This window comes from Pezoporus flaviventris, unplaced genomic scaffold (genome assembly GCF_033815535.1).
Source record: "Pezoporus flaviventris isolate CSIRO_AGI_PZ_B2104156 unplaced genomic scaffold, CSIRO_AGI_Pfla_v1 ptg000116l, whole genome shotgun sequence".
Lineage (NCBI taxonomy): Eukaryota > Metazoa > Chordata > Aves > Psittaciformes > Psittacidae > Pezoporus > Pezoporus flaviventris.
Genome location: NW_026892664.1, coordinates 737,749 through 749,633, shown reverse-complemented (window position 1 = coordinate 749,633; position 11,885 = coordinate 737,749). Strand labels below are relative to the sequence as shown.

The 11,885-nt window shown below is 46.8% G+C and overlaps 1 protein-coding gene across 1 annotated transcript; it reads left to right on the top strand.

Annotated features, from left to right (window-relative positions):
- Nucleotides 1–6,371: 6,371 nt before the first annotated feature.
- Nucleotides 6,372–6,932, top strand: LOC133282243 (olfactory receptor 5AS1-like; the record flags this gene model as incomplete). Its single annotated transcript, XM_061478293.1, has 1 exon — nt 6,372–6,932. A coding segment is annotated over exon 1 (561 nt), but the record flags the coding sequence as incomplete, so codon positions are not given.
- Nucleotides 6,933–11,885: the final 4,953 nt, after the last annotated feature.

Here is an 11,885-nt window from a genome sequence, read left to right as displayed (position 1 = left end):
TCCACAGGATCCACAGGCCTTGTAGCAAACCTTAACACCTCTGCTTTATATCAGGGCAGCAGAAACCATCCCCTTGAGGAATCAGAGGGATGCTGGTGCTGTGAGCATGGGGCTCTTTTGCTTCATATTTTAAACGATCCTTTTCTTTTGATAGTTTGTGCTGTATGACTCTCAAAAGAACAGCTAACCAGTGCATTATAACTTTATATATCTGGCACCTTCCCCTTGTGCCTGTACTGAAATCTTGAGGATGACATCCACCATGATGGCTTTGGACTGCCTGAGGGGAGACTGAGATGAGCTCTTAGGCAGAAGCTCTTCCCTGTGAGGGTGCTGAGGTGCTGGCACAGGGTGCCCAGAGAAGCTGTGGCTGCCCCATCCCTGGCAGTGTTCAAGGCCAGGTTGGACACAGGGCTTGGAGCAAGCTGCTCTAGTGGAAGGGGTCCCTGCCCGTGGCAGGGGCTGGTGCTGGATGAGCCTTAAGTTCCCTTCCAAAACAAACCTCTCTGGGATTCTATGGTTCTATGAGAACAAGCTCACTGCTACCTAACCAGGAGGTTGTGCTGCCAGGTTTTTCTTTGCTGTAGGATCTCAACAGCAGTCGGTTGTTCCCTTATCCATGTCAAGAGTTACATCTTGGATAACACTAGCAACAGTCTGCTTGGTGAGTCCTATTGCAGCTTGTTGAAAGCTTGGCCAAAAAGCAAGATGTTGCCAAATCAGAGTAGGAAAGCCACAAATGGAGCTCCTTTCCCCAGGAATACAGGGATAAATATTCAGTCAACTCTTCAGCAGAGTGTGGACCCACAACCTGCATGGATAATATCTAAACGAAGTGAGCAAGGTATGGGTTTTCAGATTAATTTATCTCCATTCCAGTGAGTGTGCGCAAGCTGCAGGGAGATGTGATTGCTGGGGGGAAGCTGTCGTGTATAGCACAAGCTGCACCCTTAGAAACATCCCAGGTTTCATATCTGCGCCTTGGATCACTTCAGACCAAGCACTTGCTTTGTCAAGCAAGAAAAAGCGAGGGTGAGTCTTTGTTAATTGTGAGCTTCAGGTCAATTGTCCCCTGGCAGGAGATGTGTGTGTCTGGGCAGGTGGATGCTGCCTCAGGGGGAGGATTGAGACCCAGACCCAAACAGTTTGATTTTCATTAGTTGGGTCACATCTTCCAGCTCCGTGGTGATGGCTCAGGAGCTGCTTTGCCTCCAGCATCTCTATGTGAGCAGTGAAAAGCAGCTCTAAATCCCCATTAATAACACCAGGAGACCACACACGTTGCTCACAGGACATCTGAAATGAGTCTGGCTCTGGAGGGGGAGCTCACCCCTTCAGCAAAAGGTCATCAAATAATGATGACTCTTTAGCATGGCTCTGCTTGTCAGATACCAGCCACGCGCACTCCTGCTTTGCTCTCTGCTGTAACTCTCTCAAGTGATGATTAATGTTAGGCAGGAAAAATCAATGAAGATTTATTCTGCCTGTTGTAAGCTGTGATTTTAGGAGCTGCTGATTTCTCCCAGGCAGAATTTATGTTTGATCAAGCCTGAATGTATCTTTTGTCTCCAAGTTAGGCATCGTGTCTAAAGCAAAGTGAGGCGAGAAATCCTGGCTCTGCACCATCCTACCCTAAGGAAAGCCACATTTGCTCTCAAAGAGCTCCTCCTGGGTCACAGAGAACAGCTATTTATTCCTCATGTATCACACTATCACACTAGACTGGCAGCACCCAAAAGATGAGAAGTAATTCCCTTTCCCCAGTAGTTACTCAGGAATTCAAGGACTTCCATGTGTCAATGGCTTGAGAGGAACTATGAGGAACCCTGCAGTTTATTCATTCTGGTGTTGCCCTCCCTCCTTGCCTTAAAATACCTACTAGCTTCCAGCTGTGTTGGTGGTGGTTGTGGTGTTCAGCCAAGACTGGCCTTGGTGTTTTCCTCTCCCAAAAAGAATTTACCTCATATTGACTTATATATATGTATGTGTGTGTATATATGTATATATATACACCCTTTACATTGACTTAAAGTGGGGTAGCTGATTGATAGACAAAACGTGACTTTCTTAATATTATTGAGGGATTTGGGCCTCTTCAGAATTTTCAGTTGCCTCTCCTGGATGTCTGCTACTCCTCTACCATCATCCCTCAAGCCTTGCTCCATGTTCTAATGGAGAAGAAAGTGATTTCCTTCATTAGATGTGCCACCCAGCTCTTCTCATTCACAACCTATGCCACCACCGAGTGCTACGTGCTGGCTGCTATGGCTTATGATCGCTACATGGCCATTTGTAACCCCCTTCTCCTACTCCACAGTCATGTCCCAAAGGCTTTGCATTGGGATGTTGGCTGGTGCCTACTTAGCTGGTGTGATCAGCTCTGCCATACACATGGTTTCCATAGTTCATCTCCCATTCTGTCAGTCCAAGATGATCAGTCACTTCTTCTGTGATGGACCACCACTGCTAGCCCTCTCCTGCTCTGACACCCCTGCCATTGAGGTGATGGTTGCTGCCGTGGTGGGGTTCAAGGTACTGAGCACCGCGGTCTTCATCCTCATCTCCTACTTTTTGGTCCTTTCCACTGTCATGTGGGTGTGGCCTGTGGTTGGTCAACGCAAAGCTTTCTCCACCTGTGACTCTCACTTCATCTCCATTGCTTTGTACTATGGCAGCTCCCTTTTCATGTACCTCCTGCCCATCTCCAGCCAGTCCTTGAAGCATGACGAGTTGGTCCCCATGAGAAGCAGCAGGCTGGATATTGCACCTTCAAGGATGGTTTGATATTGCACCTTGAAGAGGATGGTTGGATACAGCACCTTCAAGGACGCGTGGATATAGCACCTGCACAAAGAAGGGACTAAACATACTTGGAAGCCTGAAAACTGGAAAACACACTTCTCCTTAAACCAAGGCTACATTCTGTGCTGGCATGGACAGGACTTTCTCTGGCTGCAGCCTGAAACCTGACAGTGACTGTGTATTGGAAAGAATGTTGTTGTCCAAAGTGATTGCTACTTAAATATTACTTGAAATTAATATATCTTATTATTTATATGCTATTAAACATAATAATAAACTTTACTTCAGGCTTCAGAGAGCAAAAAGGAGAAGGTGGTGGCTTTGCCCTGCTGACATCAAATCAACTGGTATCTGAGCTCATGTTTTATATTAGCAAATGATTTCTGGTGTTATTTCTGGTTTTAAGGAAATATTAACTGATATTTCCAGGTATTTCAACTCCAGACCACAAGGTTTGGTCACGTAACATGACAGAGGGGATATTGAGGTGAGCTCTTAGGCAGAAGCTCTTCCCTGTGAGGGTGCTGAGGCACTGGCACAGGGTGCCCAGAAAAGCTGTGGCTGCCCCATCCCTGGCAGTGTTCAAGGCCAGGTTGGACACAGGGGCTTGGAGCAAGCTGCTCATGTGGAAGGGGTCCCTGCCTGTGGCAGGTGTTGGAGCTGGAGGAGCTTTAATTTCCCTTCCAACAAAAACCAGGCTGCAATTCTAAGAAATAAAGCTGTGACAGGCTATTGGTCAACAAAGTCCTTGTGTTAAATGGGGACAAGTCATATCTGAGCCTCTGCTCTGCTGTGAATTTAAGTAGGGGTGTAAAGAGCAGGAATGCTGGTAAAGAGGAAGGATTTGGGGTCTTCCTCTCCCCTGAACACCCAAGGTGCTGCTGGCATGGGTATACTGATGAGCCCGATGGAGCAAGTACAAAACCCAGCTGTCTGCATCTGGGACTTCAAGCTGCATTATTCCCCCTGCACAAGCACACCCAGGTATTCTCAGTGCCTCTTTTTGCCTTCATGTAGTTCTTTTCAATAATCCTTGAATTATATATTTTTCTTCTTTCCAGAATTTGATTGAGGGTTATTTCTCCCTCTGTTACACTGATTTTCCCACTTCACAAGCCTTGGTTTTAGCCCAGTACCCAATGGGGAAGAAAGACATTCAAATCCACTCAGAAATAATTTTCTGCCCTCCTCCAGTGCATCTCCTGGACTGTCAGTCTGGTGCCTTCCAGCAGAAAAAACAGGTTGACATTGAAAACATCTAAAGCTATCTACATTCTTCTCTTTCTTGCTTCCCCACATTTTCATACCTCGGTTTTCTCTTCTATCTGCCCCATCCTTTGTCTTTTCTAAATGACTGGGACAAGGTTATCAGTTAATATTTCTACTAAGGGTTTTATCATGTCTCTTTATCTAGGAGAAATATTCGAGACACACCGGCACTCCGAATTCTTCAGAGGAAGACTGGGAAATCTGACTTCATCCTGATATATCCTCAAAGCAGCCACGTTTTGAGCCAATGCTTTTGACCAAAGTGGTGTACAGTCACTAGTCAAGTGCATGGAAGTAAATGCATGTGATGGAAAGGACTCCCCATGACCAGCGCAAACCATCCACACAGAGGATGCTTTGTTTTCAGCTCCCTTCAATGCAATATTAGATGAACCCTGTGGATGTAAAGGGCTTCCTTAGGGAAACACTGAAAGGAAGAGGTATGTGGTAGATGGGGAAATACAAAGCAAACTGTCCTGGGCCTGTCTTCCTGGGTAGGTCTCTACAGGAGAACTGGTCTTGGAGGTGTTGATGCAGCCAGAAGGAGTTTGGGGAGAGAGGAATTGAGAGGTTGTTTTGCTGATCAAGTCAAACTAATTATCCGATGGAGGAGGGTCCTTTGGGAGGACAGTTTGTACAACACAAGCCTCTGAGGTAATGCCTCCTGTGAGATAAAGCCCCTCCACCAGCCAGCCTGGAGCATCCTGCTCCCAAGCATCTCTCCTTCAACCCATTGCATGGACTCCAGGATGAGCTGCAGGCACTGCATCCACCACCACCTTCCTCTTTAACCAAGCAGGTACAAAAGGGTTTGATGGGTGGTGGGTCCAGTTTGACCCTGGTCATGCTGCCTCTCACATGCATGATGGCATGTTGAATTTCACTCTTCTTCAGGGACTGTAGCGATAGGGCAAGGGGTGATGGGTTTAAACTGAAAAAGGAAAATTCAGTTTGGAGAAAAGGAAGAAGTGTTTTACTGTGAGGGTGCTGAGGCGCTGGCACAGGGTGCCCAGAGAAGCTGAGGCTGCCCCATCCCTGGCAGTGTTCAAGGGCAGGTTGGACACAGGGGCTTGGATCAAGCTGCTCTAGTGGAAGGGGTCCCTGCCCGTGGGAGGGTTTGGATCTGGGTGAGCTTTAAGGTCCCATCAACCCAAAGCATCCCATGATAACCCATGGTGTGAATAAAAGTGTCCTAGAATGCCTAGTAGGTTTGCTTCAAAAACACCAATATTCCTGACCCCATCTACAACAGATTTAGCGATATTTTAGCATGAGAATATCCAAGCTAAAGCCTTAAAATTTTCCTTTATATTTGGTGTATTTTGTTTTTTAAACCCTTAGGTGGATATTTGGGTTGGTCGTAGGAAGCTCACTGCATTCACAGCAGAGCTCTGCTGGAGCCAAGACCACTGCTTTCCCTTAACATTATTCAGGGTGAGGGTCCCTCAAAAGCAGATAAACTTAGAACCAAAAGCAAGTTTCAAGTACATGGCTTTGTGTTGTGATGAAAACAATGCAGCACAAGTAAAGAAGCTACAGAAGAGCACTGATCCACTCTTAAAAATACAAAAAGGAGAAAAAAAATCCTTAAAATTCCCAGAAATCAGTGAAGAAAATACAAAATCTTTTCTGTTTTCCACATTCTGAGATGTATTAGATTTTATTGTATTACACTTTGATAGACATGATGTTTCCCTGTGTATCATTAGTGAAGTGTATATCAATCATGGTGGAATTATTCTCTTCTAATTTCAGGTTTTGTAATGAGCTCCTTCACTTCTCTGATTTCAGATCTTGGGCTGCACACAGAAATACAGCATTACAAATACACCATTTTCCATTGCATTTACTTTATGGATTATATTCCAACTAAACTTCCACATTATTTCTCTTCTAGGGGTGTATTTCACTGATTCTTTTCAATCCAAATCCATCAACATGTTGAAATGACAGATACAGGAAACCTCACTGTTTTCTCCAGCTTCATCCTGTTGGGTTTCTCTGATGCCCCAGAGCTACAAAACACCATCTTCACAGTCTTCTTATCCCTCTATGTTTTCATGGTGCTGGGGAACCTGACGATGATCCTGCTGATCAACACTGACCCCCACCTCCACATCCCCATGTACTTCTTCCTGAGCCACTTATCCTGCATGGATTTTTGCCTTTCCTCCGCTATCATCCCAAAAGCTCTGGAGACCTTCCTGCTGGGGAGAAGCCACATCTCCTTTTGGGGTTGCTTTGCCCAGATGTATATTTTCCTGGCTCTGGCTATCTGTGAGAGCTTTCTCTATGGGGTAATGGCTTACGACAGATACACAGCTGTGTGCAAGCCCCTGCTCTACACCACTACCATGACCAGGGCGCGTTGCTATGGCATGATGGTGCTGGTGTACACCATCGGGTTCCTCACCTCCCTGGTGCACATCACGCTGGCAGGGAGGTTGTCCTTCTGTCAGGACAGGAGCATCAACCACTTCTTCTGTGAGCTGCCCACCCTCCTGCAGCTCTCCTGCTCAGACACAAGCACAAATGAGGTCTTGCAGGTATACAGCACTGTGTTTAATGCCATGGTCTCTCTCCTGATGATCCTGGTGTCCTACACCTACATCCTCCACACCGTCCTGCAGATCCCTTTGGCCACGAGGAGGCTGAAGGTCTTCTCTACCTGCGCCTCCCACTTGGCTGCCATCACCGTCTTCTATGCACCCGGGATCCTCACCTATGTCCAGCCTCATGAGGCATCCTCATGGGATCAGGCAAAGCTGGTGTCGGTGTGTTACTGCATCCTCACCCCAGCCCTCAACCCCCTCATCTACAGCTTGAGGAACAAGGAGGTGAAGGGGGCTCTGAGGAGGCTGTGGGAGAGAAAGCTGCTGCCACATCTATGCAGGGTTTGAAAGCACATTTGGAGCTCTTCAGTACTGTGGAGGTAAGGAAGAAACATGTGGACATGGAATTGATAATTACTGGCCATTATTGGTCATTATTGGTCCCTATTGGTCATTATTACAGTTAAGGAGATCACAAAGCAAGTGCAGGGTATGGAGAACCTGCATAACAAATGGTTCTCTTCAAAGAGCCTCAGGTGGTTTTAAGTGTGGCCTGAGCATTCAATATTTCATCCGAATAAGTATCAGCTCCTCAATAGTAGCCCTGAGACAGCACCATGGTGTTTTGTGTCTGTATTGTGCTAAATGAAAGTAGAGCCCACAAAAAGGAGGCTCAGACTTCACATAAGGCACTGACCACTGTCTCCATTGCCTGCTCGATAAGCATTTCCTCAATGATGAACTGCGGGAAGGTCAAGAGGATTTGATAGAGCTCTGGTGTCTGCAACACAAGGAGGTCACGGAGCTGCTGAAGCAAGTACAGGGGAGGCAACGAGGATGGTCTGGTGCTGGAGCACCTCCCGTATGGAGCCAGGCTGATAATATTGGGTCTGTTCATCCTGGAGAAGAGAAGCTGTGTGGAGACCTCAGAGAAGCTTCCAGTACCTAAATGGGCTACAAGAAGCCTGGGGAGGAGCTTTGGACAAGGGCCTGTAGGGACAGGCCAAGGGGAATGGCTTGAACCTGCCCGAGGGGTGACTGAGATGAGCTCTTAGGCCGAAGCTCTTCCCTCTGAGGGTGCTGAGGCGCTGGCACAGGGTGCCCAGAGAAGCTGTGGCTGCCCCATCCCTGGCAGTGTTCAAGGCCAGGTTGGACACAGGGCTTGGAGCAAGCTGCTCTAGTGGAAGGTGTCCCTCCCCGTTGGAGGTGGATTGGATCTGGATGAGCTTTAAAGACCCTTCCAACAGAAACCAGGCTGGGATTCTGTGAAATAAATTTCTGACAGTCTGTTGGTCAACAAAGCCTTTGTGCTAAATGGGGATGAGTCATATCTGAGCCTCTGCTCTGCTGTGGATTTAAGTAGGGGTACAATGAGCCTTAGTGCTGGTGGGAGAGAGGATCTGGGGTCTTCCTCACCCCTGAACAGCCAAGGTGCTGCTGGCCTGGGTCCCCTGATGAAGCTGATGGAGCAAGTGCAATAACCAGCTGACTGTATCTGGAACTTCAAGCTGCATTATTCACCCTGCACAAGTGCACCCAGGTATTCTTGGTGGCTTTTTTTGCCTTCATGTAGTTCTTTTCAATAATCTTTGAATTACATATTTTTCTTATTTCCAAAATTGATTGAGGGTTATTTCTCCCTCTGTTATATTGATCTTCCCACATCTCAAGCCTTGGTTTTAGCCCAGTACCCAATGGGGAAGAAAGACATTCAAAACCACTCAGAAATCCTTTTCTACGCTCCTCCAGTGCATCTCATGGACTGTCACAGTCTGGTGCCTTCCAGCAGGAAAACAGATTGACATTGAAAACTGGGTTTAAACCCAGGCACACAGTCTCTCTCCCACACACATACACACAGCACACACCCCCCCCCTTGCCCTCCTCCTGCTCTCAGAGGGATGGGGAAGAAAATCAGAAAAATGGAACTCCCACTGGTTGAGATAAGAATGGTTTAGTAACTAAGGTATAACACAAAACACCACCAATAATAATAAAGGAAAGAACAAGGGAAGAGAATACAAAACCTCATCACCCACTGACTGATAACTCCTCCACCCCCCCAGCCCAACCATGTACCAACCAATTCCTCGTCCAACCCCGCAGTCCCAGCCCTTCCAGGTAACTCTCAGTTACCTCCTGGGCATGACGTGCTGTGGTATGGAATACCCCTTTGGTCATTTTGGGTCAGGTGTCCTGTCTCTGCTTCCTCCCGGTTTCCCCTCCTCCCTAGCAGAGCATGAGGCTCACAAAGTCCTTGGTCAGTCTAAACATGTGAGCAGTAACTAAAAACGTCAGTGCTATCAGTGCTGTTCCCAGGCCGAAAGAACTCACAGGTAAGAGTGAGGAATTTTATTGGAGGTGAGGGACAAGGTCACGAATCTTGCAAGGAAAACAAATATTTATCAGTGACGAAACCTGTAACTGAATAAAGCTGATTGGTGTTTCCTGTGAGGAAAAGAGGCCTGGTATAATTGAAGGTCATCTCTTCCCACAGGCTGGTGACTGTGAAGTGAAATGAAGTTTGAGGTTCCTTTCCTTTTAGTTTCTTTCCAAGGAAGATGTGATTTGTGGTGTGTATTTCTCATTCAATACTGTCATTGACTCATGTGCAGGAATTGTGGATGAACCTATATAAAATGATGAGGATCAGTGGAAAATCCCATTGTTTTAGTGTCCCAAAGTCTCTCACTTAAGATGAACTTGGTGTACTAGGTGATACAACTCTTTTATGTTGCCATCTGCTGAGCAATCTCCTCTCACACTTGACCAGAGCTGCCTTCACCTCCTTGTTCCTCGGGCTGTAGATGAATGGGTTGAGCATGGAGGTGAGCAAAGCGTAGAAGATGGAGGCCACCTTTTCCAGGCTCCTGTGGCTAGATGGAGGTTGTAGGTACATGAAGAATGATGTCCCCAAAAATAAGGCAACAGCCGTCAAATGGGAAGCACAGCTGTGGAAGGCTCTGGCCCTGCTCTGTGCTGAGCACACCCTCAGCACGGTGCGGATGATAGAGATGTAGGAGAGCAAAATGACCACGCTCATGACCACATTGGTGGTGAGAAAGGCAAAGGTGACCATCTCGCTGTTGTATTTATTAGGGCAGAGGAGTTTAAGCACAGGTACGATGTCACAGAAGAAATGGTCAATGTGTTTGGGTCCACAGAAGGAACCTCCAAACGTGCACCATGTGTAGATGATGGCACTGAGGAAGGCAAATAGGTAGGACGATGCTACCAGCTGCCAGCAGACGCGGCTGGAGATGATGGTCACATAATGCAGGGGTTGGCAGATAGCAACGTGCCGGTCGTAGGCCATCATGGCCAGGCGATGACACTCAATAGTAGCAAAGAAAGCAAAGGTGAGGAGCTGCATTATGCAGCCAGTGAAAGAAATTCACATTTGGACCATATCTAACCTCAATCAATAACCATTGTAACTGCTACTTTTTAGAATATTCTACTACATTTTCTAACCCAAATTATGTATACTTTATTTTTTTTCAGTTGAGGTATTTAGAAATGAACAGCAAGAGCATTGAAGCAACAGGTGGCATGTATTTTTTTGAAGATGTGACACTTAAAAGTATGGATTTAATTTAATACTTGTTAGTGGCGAGGAGAAGCAAGACACGCCAACCCAATATGGGTGATAAGCAAGCTTCTACTTTATTTGTGGTGCACTTGGCTTATTTCTGCGTGGCGTTTAGCCACGCCTCCTAGTCACAACAGTATTGGTTAGTTCTACACAGCTTCCTCCACATTCTCCTCCCACATCCGGTTTCTGGTTACCTGTGAGGCCTACACCTTGCTTTGCTTGCACAAGGCCTCTAAGGATCCATGGCCTTCTCTTGCAGCCATTCCGCAACAATTCCACCTTTTTTCTTTTCTGCGAGCAAGACATTGTGGGTCGTTCTGTTCTCCTGTTTCATCACGCAACTATAAGCAAGTCTAACAACTACAATGATTGAAATAACAATGATACATAAATGCAGTCCTTCGAATAGCAGTGTTTTAAGTCAACCTGTAATGCCCCATGAGAACAACCATTTAGTTATCCCTAGGTCATTGCTCACTTGCAATTGCTGGGTAAGCTGAGCCAGGGTTTTCAGCTGTGCATGTATCGAATTAGAATGATCAGAAAGATTCATACAATACATTCCATCAAACTCCTCACATCCATGTCCCTGTGCCAACAACAAAAAGTCTATAGCGGCTCTGTTCTGCAGTGCTGCATGTCTCACAGAATCAACATCAAACAACAAATCAGAAATTGCCTTCGATGTAGTATTTGTCTGCTTAGCAAGTCAGCAACCCAGTCTGTTTAATTGAACCAAGGCCCTGGCCGAAGCCACACCTGGCGCGAGAAAAGAAGTTGCTATAATAGTGTCAGGTGACCAAAACTTTACATCAGATCTACAGTTAGCAGTAAAACTATGTACAAAGTGTTTTAAGCGCCTTAAATGGTGCTGTCAAGACATATCAGGAATTATTGAAGTGTTGGGGTCCAACAGTGTCAGTCTTCCAATAGAACAAGGTCCCCCTTTCATTTTAGAGGGAATAAGAGGCCAGGCTCGATCGCCACAAATCAGGAACATTCCACTGGGCAACTTCAGGGGATGATCGGTAGAGCGGGAAGTGTTGCGGGAAGCATACCTGCACCACACGCTGATGTTCCTGTAAACTAAAGGACTAGAATTTACATTTGTCGCGGTACCATTCACCTTGGCTTGGGCGCTTGTCCAACTAAGTGTCACACAGGCATCCGTTCGCACAGCCCCTAATAATTCTAACTCCTGAGGCTCATTTGGGGCAATAGGCAAATAGGGTACCCAAGCGTTCCAACTGTCTGTTGTGCTGTTGAGGTTGGCAGTGCTACACATAGTATGGTGGACGGGCAGGGCCAGTCATCTATAGGAACACCAACCAAACAGGTTGAAAACGGGTTGCTAGGGGAAGATAAGGCGAGGCAAATGGTGTTCTGCTCCCTAAGCTTAACCACTGTTGCCCACCCGTTGGTCTTGGGCTACGGAGGCAGATAACTGGCCGTTTCCGGAGTCTTCATTACTATCAGGAAGAGCAGGGGAAGATAAAGACACTGTTTTAGTCCACTTTGCGGGGACCCATTGTGTACCTGTGGACGTGAGCACACACATATAACCTCGCCCCATGTACTTCACTTCTGCCGGGCCCCGCCAGAGGCCCATGCTGGGATCACGGTACATGACCATCATGGGTGCCTTAGACTCGGACGCCGCAACTCAG